The 17,224-nt window shown below is 44.5% G+C and overlaps 1 protein-coding gene across 2 annotated transcripts in view; it reads right to left on the bottom strand.

Annotated features, from left to right (window-relative positions):
- NSUN3 (NOP2/Sun RNA methyltransferase 3) overlaps window positions 1-17,224 on the bottom strand; it is a 57,325-nt gene that overhangs the window by 9,921 nt on the left and 30,180 nt on the right. The window contains exon 5 of one of the 2 annotated variants that reach the window (XM_082246808.1): window positions 8,581-8,778. The exons of the other annotated variant lie outside the window; for it this stretch is intronic. Within the exon in view, the coding sequence (XP_082102934.1) occupies window positions 8,712-8,778 (67 nt within the window). The 3' untranslated portion in view covers window positions 8,581-8,711. Of the gene's footprint in view, window positions 1-8,580; window positions 8,779-17,224 lie in introns of those variants that run through there. 2 annotated transcript variants of the gene reach the window in all.

Raw genomic sequence — 17,224 nt, forward strand, 5'->3', positions numbered from 1 at the left:
CTTCCAGGCCTTTTTTAAAACAGATTTGGATAGTTCCAATGGCGCTTGCGAGGCTGCATATATTGACACTGTGCTTACGAGGCTGCATATATGGACACTGCTGATGAGGCTGCATATATGGACACTGCTGATGAGGCTGCATATATGGACACTGCTGATGAGGCTGCATATATGGACACTGCTGATGAGGCTGCATATATGGACACTGCTGATGAGGCTGCATATATGGACACTGCTGATGAGGCTGCATATATGGACACTGCTGATGAGGCTGCATATATGGACACTGCTGATGAGGCTGCATATATGGACACTGCTGATGAGGATGCATTGCTGGACACTGCTGATGAGGCTGCATATATGGACACTGCTGATGAGGCTGCATATATGGACACTGCTGATGAGGCTGCATATATGGACACTGCTGATGAGGCTGCATATATGGACACTGCTGATGAGGCTGCATTCATGGGCACTGGTGAGATGTAATTTGATTAAAAAAAAAAATGTTCTGAGTTCAAAGCTGTTTATTTTAAATGTAAGCTTTTTTCCTGAAATTTCTCTCCAAATATTGAGGTGCGTGTTATACGCCGATAAAAACGGTAACTCTTTCCCCTAGTTGACAGTTGATAACTTTTGCGCAAACCAATCAATATACACGTATTGGGGTTTTTTTTTACCAAAAATATTTAGCAGAATACAAATTGCCCTAAAATGATGAAAATTTTTGATTTTTAATTTTTTTTTTTTATTTTGACTGTTTTATAGTAGAAAGTAAAAAATATTGTTTTTTTTTTTCAGAATTGTCGTTTTTTTTTGTTTTTGTTTAAAGCGCATAAAAATGGCAGAGGTGATCAAATACCACCAAAAGAAAGCTCTATTTGTGAGAAAAAAAGAACATAAATTTTTTTGGGTACAGCGTTGCTAGACCGCGCAATTGCCAGTTAAAGTAACGCAGTGCTGTATCGTAAAAAAATGGCCTGGTCATTAATTACTTCCGGACCGCCTGCCCGGCAGGCAGCCCTTCCTGCGCGAACCGACGTAGCTCTACGTCGGTCATGCTACTGCAGCTAGGGGCTGCGCCTCCACTCGGCAGCGGGGACACCGATGCACGGGGCAGGTGGCTTCAGATTCCCACCTGCCACCCGCGATCGTAAACACAGCTGACCGTTCTTCTCTCTGGAATAATCACAGAGCACCTGTGACCCTTCTATATAGGATCACAGGTCTCTGTGATCATTTCAAAAGCCCAACCCCCATACAGTTAGAAACACGCCCCTAGGTACACATTTAACCCTTTGATCACCCACTGTGTTAACCCCTTTCCTGCCAGTGCTATTATTACAGTAACAGTGCACATTTTTAGCACTGATTACTGTAATAATGTCACTGGTCACCCCAAAAGTGTCATAAATGTCAGTTAGGGGTCCGATCTGTCTGCCGCAACGTCGCAGTTCTGCTAAAAAACGTAGATCGCCGCCATTACTAGTAAAAAAATAAATAAATAAATAAATCTTTCCCGTAGTTAGTAGACGCCATAACTTTTGCGCAAACCAAAAATCAAACTACGCTTTTTGTCATTTTTTTACCAAAAATATGTAGCACACAACAAATTGGCCTAAAATATTAAAATATTTTGATATAGCAGAATGTGAAAAATATTGTTTTTTTTTTCAGAATTGTCGCTCTATTTTTGTTTATAGCGCAAAAAAGAAAAATCGCACAGGGGATCAAATACCACCAAAAGAAAGCTCTATTTGTGGAAAAAAAAAGACATACATTTTATTTAGGGACAGTGCAATTGTCCGGTAAAATAACGCAGTGCCGTATCGCAAAAACTGGCCTGGTCATTAAGGGGGCAAATCCTTCCGGTCCAGAAGTGGTTAAGGGGGTAAAACCTTCTGGTTCTTAAGTGGTTAAAGAAATCTCTGAATGGGGTACATACTACCAGAGGAAGTGACCACAGAACCTATGCGCCTTTTACTTTAGTGCTATAGAAAGTGAAAAAAAAAGGGTAAATGTGTTTCCATTTGAGGTGAAGGGAACGTATGTGCACCAAGGGGTACGGTTTGAGAAGAAACACAATAACTTTTTTATTTTTTATTTAAAACATTGGGATTTTTTTTTTGAATTTTAACAATGATAACTTCTATTAAATAATGTAGATTCCCTTACTGTGCATTTGATAATATATGGGACTTATTTAAACTAATTTGATTACTAGTTATAGAACACTCTAATAGATTTGTTTCATTTCACACGTGGGAGGGTGATGATTAGGATTATTTAACATAGTAGAACTGTGAGCACTACATGGTGTTTATTCATTTACTTGTGAATCAGATCATACTTGAGAATTAAATGCAGCAGCTGGGGTGTTGCGGTTGGCTTTATTAGGAATAATCGCATGAAAATGAGCACAGCAAGCTTTACTTTTATAAACTGGCCCATTCTTCCTTATAACCAGTGCTTTAAGTGACCCAAAAGAGATGCCGGTACTCTATTAAAGCCTATACATTTTGTCGACCCCCCCACACCCCACATCAGGGTCTCCACAGAGCACCCCCCTGGCCTGGACTGGGACTCCGGAGCAGGGGGACTCACTGGTGGTGACTGGAGTGGGAAATATTCTTGGGGGGGGGGGGGGCAATTGAGGGCACAGATGTCCAAAATGAGTGTACTGGTACGCTAAGGCACACAGAGAGGTGGCAGTATGCTCAAGAGCCATATTTGGAAGTGGCGGTACTGAGTACCAGTGCATACCGGCCCACTTAAAGCACTACCTTATAACACTTCTGTCCTTGGCACTGGCCCATGAGTGTGATTATGGTGGATACAACCCTGGACAGGGGAGAAGGGGGGTCCTACTCCACCCTGACATCAATTATATACAGTAAGCAATGATGTTAATTAGGACATATACTTCAATGTCATCCACTATCAACTTCTCAGTACGGACGGACACAAGTAAAACGGAACTGTTTTCAATGCGTCTCATGTGAAAAGATTTAGAAGAGAAAAAAAATATTGTCCTTTTCTAAAAACCTGATTTTTCCGTCCTTAACATTTTAGAGCCTTAAATATACAGTGTATGCTAACGAATGAATAGATATGCTGTATGCCGAGAAAAGGGTCAGATTTAATGATACCATAATTTAACCATATTCAATGTTAAAAGCAAGCTGAAACAAGTCACTTCTGCTAAATCTTAAACTTGCATTAAGCAGGACATCTGTATGAGTCAACAGTGCCACCTCGTGTTCTATTCTGTGTATCCGATCCCATTACAAGCCAGCAAAGACTCCATAGTATCTGTTAGATACACTTCATAAACCTGGGCAAAATACTGCATTTAACACACAAGTTGATTTTTGTAGCAATTCACTTCTTACTTTCAATTATTTGGTTAATATACATTTTAACAGGTTTATTCTGTTTGCTTACCAGGAAGGTACATTCTTTTCAATTGCCTTGCTTTTTTCTTTTTTTTTTATATACCTACCCAAAACATTGCAAGCTGTTGTTGAGATCTACAGAATATGTTCATAAAGTATAAAGTAACTGCAAATAGAAAGCATAACTTCTGGGTATTGTTGTCGGAGGGACAGTAAAATCAAGAGGAGTGAAGGATTCATTCACAATCATTACACCTGATAGGATGGTAGACATGTTCATATCCTGCTAATGAGAGAACATTACAAGGAATGCTACATAAAGTTCCAGCTGGTGGAAAAATAAATATAACACATTTATGTCAATACATAACAAGGTAACAAACCTGCAAGATAAAGCCATGAACAAGGAGATTTAACCACTTAAGCCCCGGAAGATTTTACCCCCTTCCTGACCAGGGGGTTTTTTGCGATTCTTTACTGCGTGACTTTAACGCACAAGTGCACGGGCGTGCGACGCTGTACCTAAACGAATTTGACGTCCTTTTTTTCCCACAAACAGAGCTTTCTTTTGGTGGTATTTGATCACCTGTGCGATTTTTACTTTTTGCGCTATAAACAAAAAAAGAGCATAAATTTTGCAAAAACAACAATATTTTTCACATTTTTTTTATATGAAATTCCCCCCCCCCAAAAAAATGTAAAAATCTAAATTTTTTAACATTTTTGGCCAATTTGTTTTCTGCTACATATGTTTGGTAAAAAAAAAAAAAAAATCGCAAAAAGCGTATTTTGAGTTGCGCAAAAGTTATTGCGTTTACTAACTAAGGGAAAGATTTCTGTCATTTTTGGTGTTTTTTTTTTAACGCGTAATGGCGGCGATCTGCGTTTTTTTTTTTTTTGCGGTACTGCGACATTGCGGCGGACAGATCAGACCCTTGACTGACATACATATGCACTGTTACTGCAAAATGACACTGGCAGGGAAGGGGTTAACTTTATTGGGGAAGGAGGGGTTAAGTGTGTCCCTAGAGGCGTGCTTTTTACTGTGATTGGACATGGCTACTAGTGTAGGAACAGTGATCAATGGTCCTACATAGTAGAACCGTATGATCACCATTCCTACACAGGGGAGAATGACAGGCGGCTTGCTTACATCAGCCGCCTGCCTTTCTCCCTCTGCACCGACGATCGCCGAATGACCGGCGGACATCGGGTCCGCCGGTCACACGCACGGCCTTGCTAGGGAATGAGCGGGGCGGGTGCGCGCCTCTGCGGGCGCGCGCTCGCCCGCTATTGGCTCCCAAGCAAGTGACAGGCTAGTGACGTGTATATATACGTCACTTTGCCTGGCCGGGGCTGACTGCCGACGTATATATAGTCGTGCGGCGGTCGGCAACCGGTTAATAAACTATATACATCTGAATGCAACAGTAAAACTGCTGAAGGACGACTGTCAATTAAAAATAGGTGCTGAAATCTCTAGAAGCATAGTAGTCGCACAGGACAATTTCTGAGTCATGGAGCAACCTATGTTGATGTGGACACTTTGCTACACTATATGGGATGCCCAATAGAAGGCAGCAGGCATACCTGAATGATGTAAACCAGTGGTCTCCAAACTGCAGCCCCTTGCTTACCTTTATCCGGCCTTTGGGATACAATTGCTCTAGGCACTAATCCTTCCACTAACACCTCCAAGGGGAGACTATTCCTCCCACTGATGCCAATAGTGGGACACTATTTCTCCCACTGATGCCAGTGGTGGGACCCTATTACTCCAAATGATGCCAATGGTGGGGCACTAGTTCCTCCCACTGATGCCAATGGTGGAACACTATTCCTCCACCCGATGTCAATGACGGGACACTATTATTCCACTGATATCAGATGGGGCACTATTTGTCCTCCTACTGACTACAGGCTCTAACTTTTTTACTCCCACCAACCACAAAGCCTAAGATATTGTTTACTTCCACTGTTGCTGAGACATTTTCTACTCCTACTGGACACAATCTGGCCTTCACTAAAGTATGACCTGGCCCCTTGTTTAAAATGTTTGGAGACCCCTGATGTAAACCAATAGCTGGATCATGGAAATACAAAGCACGTGTACAGAACATGGCTGGCAGCTGGAACTGTAGAACATGGCCCATGCTGTATGCGCACTAGTCAAGTTGCCTGAGGGTGGTCCCATGACATGGGATCATTCAAGGTGCGAAGTCTAAGGGCCAGCTGGCTTTCACCAGGTATCCCCTTATGAAATGGCGGTTTGGACTCTGCTGCATGGTGACCCCAGGTCCCATCCCTGGGGTTAACCCTGCTCTGGACACTACAGACAGCAGAGAGCACAGGTAACCATATCAGAGGTCAGGGCAGGCAGCAAACACAGATAACCAGAATACAAGCCAGAGGTCACGGCATGCAAGAAAAACTGATAAGAAGAATACACACTACAGGGCAAGACAGGCAGCGGACATGGATAAGCAAGCTAAAATCCATATACAGGAGTTAGAGCAGGGTACAGACAAGTTTAACTGTCAGAACTATCTCAGAGATGCATTACAGCTGGTTTTCACAAGTGTTGCTGAGGCAGTGAGCTTGGAGCTGCATTAAGCTCAAACAGGCCAGTCAGGAGGGAAACGCTGTGCTGATGGCCACAGCTGGGAGGGGAACATTGCAATGATTGGCCTAGGCTGGAAACTGCACTGACTGGCCACAACAACAAGACTTGGGGTAAAATCCTGACGTGTGTGTGGCCGCCCACCATAGAAGCAGCTGCAACGCTGGAACACTAGAGGTAAGTATTTACACTCTGGAACCATGGTAGTCACAAAAGAAAATCTCTGTAAGCATGGTAGTCACTCAAGGCAATATCTTGAAGCATCGCAGTCACACAAGTCAATGGCTGCAAGTATGGTAGTCACACGGGGAAATCTCTGGAAATATGGTGGGCACACAGCGCAAACTCCGGAAGTATGGTACTCACCTAGGGCAAACTCTAAAAGCATAGTAGTCTCACAGAGCAATCTCTGGAGCACAGTTGTCATACAAGGCAATCTTGGGAAGCATAGCAGTCCAACAAAGTATTCTCTGGAAGCATGGTAATTAACACAGAGCAATCTTTGGGCTATAGTAGTCATACAAGGCAATCTCTGGAAGCACAATAGTGACACAAGATCATCTCTGGAAGTTTATTAGTCATTCACAGCAATAACTGGAAGCATAGGAGGCACAGAAAGCAATCTCTGGAAGCATGGTAGTCATACAAAGCAATCTCTGGAAGCATGGTAGTCACACAGGGCAATCTCTGGAAGCATGGTAGTCACACAGGGCAATCTCTGGGGCACAGTATTCATACAAGACAATCTCTGGAAGCATGTTAATCACACAAAGCAGTCTCTGGAAGCACAATAGTCACACAAGGCAATCTCGGGAAAAACAGTAGTCACACAGAGCAATCTTGGGAAGCACAGTAGTCATACAAGGCAATCGCTGGAAGCATATTAGTCACACACACAGCAATGTCTGGATGCATAGTAGGCCAGAAAGCAGCCTCCGGAAGCATGGTAGTCATAAAAGACAATCCCTGGAAGCATGGTAATCACACTGGGCCATCTTGGAAAAATGGAAGTTCCATAGGGTAATCTCTGGAAGCATGGTAATCACACTGGGCCATCTTGGAAAAATGGAAGTTCCATAGGGTAATCTCTGGAAGCACAGTAGCCACACAAGGCAATCTCTGGAAGCATTTTAGTCACAGAAGGCAATCTCTGGCAAACACTGCAAAGACCCTAATGTGTGTTGTTGTATGCCGCATTGGAGCAGCACATGTCTCCAATCACCTAGTGCACAGAAAGGAAAGTTCCAGAAGCATTTTGTAAAGTACAGTAGTCACATTCAATAATAAGCTGACATTTTTGGGGGTTAAAAAGGCTACATCAGGGCTATAAAAAGGCACAACGGCAGTAGTAAATATGATATCCTGACTGAAACTGTCTCTAGGCTGGACACACTACTTTTATTTAGGATCTTCTGCAGTGTACCACAATTCATGACATGTTCCTTGTGATGCGCATCAACATGGGTTCAGCTGTGCTTTGGGGTGCTCTTCTAATTCAATGACACTGCACCGCACCGCAATACATAGGCATGAATGGGCCCTTCTGAATTTTTCTTTATATTTGCACAGGAAATATATAGAAATGAAACACGTGGAACTGTATTTTAGGAGATGTATATTGTTTTAAAGCTTTACTTTATGAAATTGTTTTAAATTATTTTAAATAATGGTTTTCATCATGTCTTACTGTTTTTTGTGAATCTTTTTTTCCCCCGGAAATCCTGTTAATAACAACAATTGGTGCTGCAGGTTGACAATACTAAGTCACTTCCTCAAAATTAGCAGCAGTGTTGACAACTTGCCATGTAAAGACCTTTAGCCTCGGTTCACACTATGAGCCGTATGTGAATCGTACAGGAATCAAACTGCATTCCTGTGGAATTCAGTGTGGTGCAATTTGGGCCCATTAATTTTGAATGGGCTCAAATGACACAGATTTGCACCAAAGATGTGCATGCACATTTTTTGGAGCCACACAGGAACCAGATCACACGGTTGTTTTGTACAATGCGATCTGATGTGGGCAAATGTACTGCGATTGCAACCTGCATTTGGAGTATTATTACCTTTGTACTGACACCCAAAGAGGAATGTAAGGGCAGTGTGATTGGAATTCAGTGTGGGAAACTAGCACAGATCACTGCGTTTCCAGCACTGCATTAGCGTGAATCTAAGCTTAGTTGGCCATTGGTCCGCATATCTGATGACCTGAAAGGGCAGCCCAACAGCCAACAGAAGGAGCACACATGGCAGGCTGACAACAGTGATGCCAATTACAAGGCAGTGGCTTAGTATTGTGAGCGTGCAAAAGGAAGTGATGTTACTGGCAGCATTTCCAGGTAAGAAATTTTGCAAAAGATTTACAAAAAACTATTTGCTTATATCATGGAGTAGGTACAAACAATCAGATCTTGGGTGCACATACAGTTAAAAACTGGGACTAAGGGGTACAAATTGCGAAGTTGTTAGTAACCACAAAATACAAATACCCTCCCAGGTAGAAGAAGAAGAGTGTGAGTGTATGGGAAATGATAAACACAGGAGGATCTGGAAGTAGAGTGTCTTACACATGAAGATAGTTTTGGACAGCCCTGTTTATCAGAGATACGATCTGTAGCATATTCACAATAACTGCACAGACTTGTCTTATTCTCCAGTCATGGCAAAGCATTCACAATGACACCAGCACAGTACACTCAGGGTAACAATGATGTATGCCTCGGCTTTACTCCAGCTTCACAGATTTTATTTTTCATGTCAAGTCTAGAGTGAGAAAATTATAAAGGAGGGTTGAGACTTTTGATGGATTCCTCCTTAAGAAATAAATGACATGATGCATTAGCCCAATAAGACACGCAAGTATTTCTGTGATCAATCAGAATGGTTTTTGAACTCAGCATTTTTCATTTTACCATGGAAAAAAATAACCATTGTTCAAGATCCTCAGTGGCTTGATGGTATTATATTCAGAGATCTATATATTCAGAAATATTTTCAGTGTCTAAATCACTTGGCAGCAGATATTCTGAGCATCGCTGTAAAACAAAGGCATAGAATCCGAGCAGGAAGTGGCAGCTTTAATAAATTCAACAAAAATCCCATAATGTGGAAAAGGCTTGTGATCTGTTCACTGCTTTGCAGAATTAGACTGGCTATGACATACTGTACAGTACATGGAAAAATCAGTAAATCAAAATTAAAATTAACATGTCATCAAATAAAACATCAGCCTGCAGAACTAATTCTTGCCATGGATATGAAAGGGTGCCTGCAAACCAAATCAATAAATTTTTGACAGGACTTCTATTTTTTGGTACGGGGAGGTTACAGAAGTCCGAAAGTGTGAAGGAGAGGATTTGGGAGAGTTTTTCTGTGAGTGTCACAGAGAGGTTTAGGCTTACATCAGTATACAGGCAGCCCCCGGGTTACAAACAAGATAGTGACTGTAGGTTTGTTTGTATGTTGGAACAGGTAAATTTTTTAAGTGTAGCTCCAGCCAAAATAATACGTTTTTTTGGATAGCATAGGGAAGGGTTAACACCCCTGTACCCCTGATGAGAAGATTTCACCTCACTTTCTGTCCCTATGACAACTGGATTCTGAAAATTTTGGGTTGTTGTGGAAACAAGGATTAGTGATAAAGCTTCAGCGGAGACATCTTTTTCCCATGATAACTCTTACAGGAGTGAATTTCCCTTCCTAGGGGGAGATTTCTCCTCACGTCCTGTTATCTCCCTCCGTTTGTAAGTAGGAGTAGTTCGCAAGTTGGATGTTTGTAACCCGGGGACCGCCTGTAAGGGGTTAGGGTTACAAAGAAGGCCAGCGCAATGGTTACAGAGAGGGCAAGTGTGATGCGACGCCAACAGGTCCACGTCTGGAGTGCCCCCAACGAAGGAACAACTGCAGAAAACACCTCCGGATGAAGGGTCCATTCCGCTGCATTCAAGGCCTCTCACCTGAGGCAATCCGCCCGCCAAGGTTTCCACACCTGAAAAGGGAACAGCGGAAGAGCTGGAACAAGGCGCACTGCCCAATGAAGAATTGACACATCCAAGGCTGCAAGGTTTCCACACCTGAAAAGGGAACAGCAGAATGCTGGAACAAGGCGCACTGCCCAACGAAGAATTAACACATCCAAGGCCGCAAGGACACCCTTGGTGCCCCCTTAGTGAATGACATAAGCCACGGTCGTGGCATAGTCGATTGAACGTGCACCGGGCAGCTGCAGGTGCCCGATCCAGTGAACCAGGCAAAGCTGGATCGCTCTCTCAGCCCCAGGACATTGATCAGTAACCTGGATCCTCCAGGGACCATACTCCCGAAACAGAGAACCCGCCGAAGACTCCTTCCCACTCAGACAGGCTTGCATCCGCGGTGATAAGTGTTCAGGAAAAAGGGGAGGGAGAATTCCAGCTCAAGACTCCATGGTCAGCCAGCACAGCCGGATCCAAAAGTCCAGAGAGTTTGGATTCTAGTCCCATTCGAGAAGGATCGCCTTCTGGGGGATCACCGAGAGGGATTGAGCGAAAGGGACCGTCTCGAAAGACGGCACCATCAGTCCCAGAATTCACATACAAGTCCGAAGTGCCGACCATGTGCGGGACATAAACCGCAGTCTGAAGTTCCAGGAGTCTTTTCCCTGGAGAGAGAAAACACCCTGACTGAGGGTGAGTCCAAAGTCAGGCCCAGATAGTCCAGTCTCATGGAAGGAACCATGGATGACTTCTAAACATTCAGAACCCACCTGAACTCCTCCATAGTTCTTGTGGTGACTTCCAAATCCGTTTGTCAGCACCGCAGGAGACTGCACACGGAGAAGCAGATTGGCCAGCAACAGCGCCAGGACCGGAGCCACACATTTGTGAAGACCTTAGTAGCATAAGCGAGACCCAAGGGCAATGCCACAAACCGATAGAGATCCTTCCCCGGGCAAAAAAAAAAAACGGAGAACCCGTAGGTGTCCTGAACATAACAGGATGTAAAAGTAGGCAGCTTGATGTCTATGGAGGCCAGGAATCCCCCTGATGCCCCGCCATGCGAACCGCTACCAACTTGAATTTTTGATTTGCCCGGAACCATCAAAGGACCAGTTGGTCCAGCTTGTTGAACCAGAGCTTGAACTGCCCCACAGAGCGCCAGTAAGCGATCCTGGGACAGCCGTACATAGGAAGGGTAAAAACCATACCGGAAATAAACGAATCGGGACTCGATCTTGCAACTGGACCGCATGACCTCCTGAACCCAGCAGCCTGGGATCCGGGCCAGCCGCAGGTCCTTGACAGGCAAGGACCTACCCCCCACCCCCTAGATGGGTTAGGAAGCACCTACAGGCTGAGTAGGCCTAGTCCGCAGGTCTGGAAAAAAATGATCTCATGTTCTCCAGACCAGGGTCATTTAGAACCACACGCGGAAGTCTGGAAGGACTTCGCCCCATTGACCGTCCCCGAGGGACAAAGAAACTGTTTGCGAGCCGAAAGGGAAGAACCCCTACTGCGACGAAGGCCCTTACTCTTGTTAGCCTGTGGAAGAAAACACTTATATAATGTCATCCAGGGCAGCCCAAACAGGCGATCCCCCTAAACAGGGAGATCAATTAAGACCGTCATAGAAGTTTGATCCGCAGACCAACACTATGGTCAAGTAGACGCTGGACAACCACCGCCGAAAATGACAAGGTGACCCATATAAGGGAGCCTCGACCAGCGCAGCTGTGACCCCCCAAATCGCAGGGTGTTACGCACCGAAACAGCCAGTGCATCCACCAGTGCCTGTCGCGGCAAGGGAGGTAGAAATGTCCTCTTCATCATTCGAGGAGACAGGGTGCGAGGTAACAGACCCGGCAGGTAGGCCCCACGTCTGCGGCGGCTGAGCCAGAGTTAGACTCCGAGACATCAGATGAGGCAGGGGTAGGTGGAGAAGCGTCTCAGCGCACCTACCACCTTCACCCAGGCCAAAATGCTTCCCGAACTGCCGAAAAGGCATAGATGGACAGTGGAGATCCGGGAGGCCCTGCGGCCTCCGTGAGGGGGTCAGGTGGGCTCAAATGGCCTGCAGGGTTCATACTGAACCTGAGGAACCTGCAAGAAACTTTAAAAAAAAAAAAATTTTTTTAAAGCGGCCCCACAGCGCCCCCCGGAGATCAGGCACCCGCTAACAGACCCCCACAGAGAGGGAGACATCCCCCTCATGAAACACTGTCCTCCAGGCACTCCCACCAGCCTCCGCAGCAAAAAATCTTCTGCAAAATGGCCGAAAACACACCATCCACAGCAGAAAACCCCACCAAGGGCCCCCCTTGCAGGATCGGTCGAGCGCCGCGGACAGCGCACTCCCTCAGCCCCCCATGCAGCCTGCACACTAGGCCCCAGCATCAGGTAGGCCCAAACAGTCCCCCACGTGGGAGGGGGAGGGGGGGTAAGGAGGGGATGGTGGAGAGGAGGGGGGTCACAACAGGACAGAGGAAACCCAGGAGTGTTAGGGTCCGACCATCCCAGAGAGAGGGCCTGCGTCCACCCCAAAGTCCGCCAGGGAAGGGGAGGGGAACGTTTACTCACCATACCGGGAACACAGGTGGGCGCCATCTTATGACAGGACCCCACGCCACCGGAGTAGGTGGGCTGTCGACCAAATAGGAACACTGCGACATCAGCCTAGACCCTGTCGTGTGCGTCCTGACGAGACATTTAACTCGCGGGGCAAGTCCCCATCCAGTGGGACTATGTCGGGGCCAACCCAGCGCGGAGCTAAGACCTGCACGCGCTCGATGGGCAGACCGGGGTGACCACTGGATATGGGGGTCCAGTCTGGCGCCCAGCCCGGCATAATTGCTAGAAGATCTCACAGGAAAAACGATCCGGAGAAAAAAAGTCTAGCTAAAAAAGAATTTACATAAAAAAATTACTTCTATGCCAGGACCAAAGATCCCAGCAAAAAACTAGGTCCTTACTCCTGACGAGGCAGATTAAAAACTGGCATCCTATGCAGGAAGAGAGAGGGTGTACCCTCCGGGACTGCCCATATGCATAGCCAGAACTTTTTTCTGCCTAGTGTCCTACTCCTGTAGGGGGCAGTATTACCCTACTGATATGAATCAGAGAACTGCGTCCGTCAATGAACGATAGAGAAATCGCAGATTGCTGCCATTACTAGTAAAAAAAAAAAAAAACAATAAAAATTACATAAATCTTTCCCGTAGTTAGTAGACGCGATAACTTTTGCGCAAACCAATCAAAATACGCTTATTGGGATTTTTTTTACCAAAAATATGTAGCAGAAAACAAAATTGCCCTAAAGTGTTAAAAAAAATGTATTTTTTAATTTTTTTTTTTTGAGAATGTCATATAGCAGAATGTGAAAAATATTGTTTTTTTTTTTTTTCAAAATTGTCGCTCTTTTTTTGTTTATAGTGCAAAAAATTAAAAATCGCATAGGTGATCAAATACCACTAAAAGAAAGCTCTATTTGTGGGGGAAAATAAGACGTAAAGTCAGCATTTACGTTGTTTTTTTATTTTATTTTATTTTTATTATCTCTGCCAGAGATTAATTAGAGGGGGTGGGAGAAGGTGGATGTGGGTGATTGCCTGAAGAGCAGCTTTAAATCTTAAATTTTTCATCTAGCATTAAAAATCCATGGATAATCGGAAAATATTTCACTCCAGACTGTCTACAGTGATATCTTAGTCCGCTACACTATTTAGATTTCCTGGCAGAATAAGAAAAATAGAGAAGCTGATGGGATGGTAATTTCAGGAGCATTATTGGATTTAGCACAGTCCAGTAGGAAAGCATATATCAAAGAAGACAAATGCTGGAACAAGAGGTCGCGTTCCCAAGCTGGTGGCTGCCAAACTGGCAAATGTACGGTCACACCGGGGCAGGAGGCCAGAAGTAACAAAATACAGAACTACAGAGGTTTAAAAATAAATACCATATATTTAGGAATAACGAGCTGAATGCAACTCAATTAGTATTTAAAGTGATGCTGTCACTAAAAAAAAAAAAAAAGACAAAGAAAGCCAGTTAGAGCCCATTCACACTAGCGCGACTTGTGAGGCGACTTGTGTCCCCCCAGGTCGCTTGACATAACAAAAGCAATGTTAATCAATCAGTGCCATCTTAATTGGCACTACTGAATTCGCTCCGACTTCAGAAAAGGGTCCTGTACTACTTTGAGACGACCTGTGATCCGACTATCCCATATACTTCAATAGGAGTCGCCTCCTTATCTTAATTGAAGCGACTTGTTATCAGACTTTCCAGGAAGAAGAAAGAGATTAGCCAGGCATTCCCCACATTGCAGCCATGCCTATATGGTATATTATATACTGTATATATATATATATATATATATATATATATATATATATATATTCCATTATCTCTGCTTGGTCTGTGTGAGTGGCACTAGTGGACACAGATAAGTGGCACTGGTGGACACTGATTCATGGCACTGATACGTGGCACTGATAAGTGGCACTGGTGGACACTGATTCGTGGCACTGATACGTGGCACTGGTGGACACCGATTCGTGGCACTAATATGTGGCACTGGTGGACACTGATTCGTGGCACTGGTGGACACTGATACGTGGCACTGGTGGACACTGATACATGCCACTGATACGTGGCACTGATTCGTGGCACTGATATGTGGCACTGGTGGACACTGATTCGTGGCACTGATATGTGGCACTGGTGGACACTGATTCGTGGCACTGATACATGGCACTGATACGTGGCACTGGTGGACACCGATATGTGGCACTGGTGGACACTGATTTGTGGCACTGATACGTGGCACTGGTGGACACTGATTCGTGGCACTGGTGGGCAGTGGCACTGGTGGACACATACGTTACACTGGTGGGCAGTGGCACTGGTGGACAGTGATACGTGGCACTGGTGGACACATACGTGGCACTGGTGGGAAGTGGCACTGGTGGACAATGATACGTGGCACTGGTGGGCAATGAGGAAATGAGTAAAAAAAAAAAAAAACAGAAAAGGGGAATTAGGTCACAACACATCATATTCTGATTGGCCAAACACAAAGTCGTCTGTCATATAAGTCGCGCAAAATAATTCACAAGTCGCGGTAAAGTCGCAGTAAAATCGCGGTAAAAAGTCGCTCCGACATGGGGCGACTTATGGTCGCAGCAGTGTGAACCGGCTCTTAAAGTACATGTAATATTTACCAGATACAGTAATGCCTCCAGTGACACCATTTTTTTCTCAATGCAGAGCTACAGCCACCTCTGGAATCCTCCGCACCCATCAATTCTGAGTGTGTTGAATTACTGCATCGCCCTGCTAGCGGTTCCGCCTTCCAGCGGCTACTTGCCAAATGGTGAAAAATCCAGCAGTGGCTGCACCTCTGCAGAAGAATGAAGAATCGAGTGTATCTGGCTTTGCCAATATAAAGTGAACATGTGATGAAAGAAATATGAGAGGTGCCATTGCTGGCTTGCTTTAGAAGTTTATTGTTCTGGTTTTAAAGCCACTTCTCTACATGGTTAGCTCTGCATGTGAAACTGGCATGCATCCAGTGAAGTCTTTTAACCACTTAAAGACCGGAAGGTTTTACCCCTTTGGCCCCTTTCACGCGGCTTTGTTCCGTCGAGGGAGCTGTTCTGCTCAGCGGGGGATCGATCCGCCGATGCCCGCTGTGCAGGCGGATGACAGCTCCGTCTCCGCTTCTGTATTTTATTAATTCATGTGGTTAGAAGATTATATATTTTTTTAGCACTGATGCACTTTTTTGATAACATTTTTAGAATTTACAATTTTTAGTGCACTTTATATTTATTCCTATATGCCTGATAGCGCTGTTTTAAAATTGTATTCCATTTCATCAGATCTTTTATTGTCCAATTTTGGTGAGCGTGTGCAAATTAAAGCCTTGGTTTCCTGTTAGCTGACAGGAGTGGTACCCGATGTGGTCTTCTGCTGCTGTAGCCCACCTGCTTCAAGGTTCGATGTGTTGTGCATTTGGAGATCATTTTCTGCATACCTTGGTTGTAACGAGTGGTTATTTGAGCTACTGTTGCCTTTCTATCATCTCAAATCAGTCTGCTCATTCTCCTCTGACATCAACAAGGCATTTTCACCCACACAACTGCCACTCACTGGATATTTTCTCTTTTTCAGGACCATTCTCTGTAAACCCTAGAGATTGTTGTGCGTGAAAATCCCAGTAGATCAGCAGTTTTTTAAATACACAGACCGGCCCATCTGGCACCAGCAACCATGCCACGTTCAAAGTGACTTAAATCTGCTTTCTTCCCTATTCTGATGCTCGGTTTGCAAGTCATCTTCACCCCATCCAGATGCCTAAATGCATTGAGTTGCTGCCATGTGATTGGCTGTTTAGCAATTTGTATTACCAAGCAATTGGACAGGTGTACCTAAAAAAGTGTCCGGTGAGTGTATATCGCCAATGGTTTTCACAATGCTTTAAAAAAATGGCTAGGTTTCGAGCATATATATAAAAATGTAAAATATTTTAATTTCCACAATGTATTGCAATTATTTTTAACATTTTCCTATTTATCTAATTGGTCCTGAGGTTTGTGAACTTACTCTGTGAAGACCCCCACACATTCACTTGAATTCTGTGACACATATTCACCATGTCCTGTGAGTAGGCACTGCTGTGTCACACAATTCACAGAGCCTGCCTTCTAAACTACAGAGGTGCTGAGAGGTGGAGTCAGTACAGGAATCACTACTTCCAGGCATAGAGGTTGTTCTGTCTCAGCATCGATTGTACCTGTGACCCTCTTGTAGACCTCCAGTCTGTAAGTGTGTGCAGCAGGTTGAATGATGGCTTTAACAGATAGTTTACTCAATGAATAAAGACTCCAGAGGTGTTCTCCAATGCTTCTTTATGCTTCAAGTTAGCAAAGACATAAACATAGAGGCTTTTCCATAGTGGTTTACAATGAAGTTACACAGCTTCCACACTCTGCAGTCTCCTCATAACAACTAAACAAAATGGCAGTTACAGCAGGAAAATGGAGATGGGAGAAACCATCTAGCCAGAAACAGCAGGGGTGCTAGGAAGATACCAATATCATAGCATAACATAACATGTAATAACAACTGCTAGACAGTTAAAGCTGCGTGGCAGCACACTCCCCGCCTGGTATCGTGAGATACCACTACACAATTATTTTCCATAAACATACAATTAACATTGCATACAGTAG

Source organism: Pelophylax lessonae (genome assembly GCF_965119305.1).
Source record: "Pelophylax lessonae genome assembly, chromosome: 2".
Lineage (NCBI taxonomy): Eukaryota > Metazoa > Chordata > Amphibia > Anura > Ranidae > Pelophylax > Pelophylax lessonae.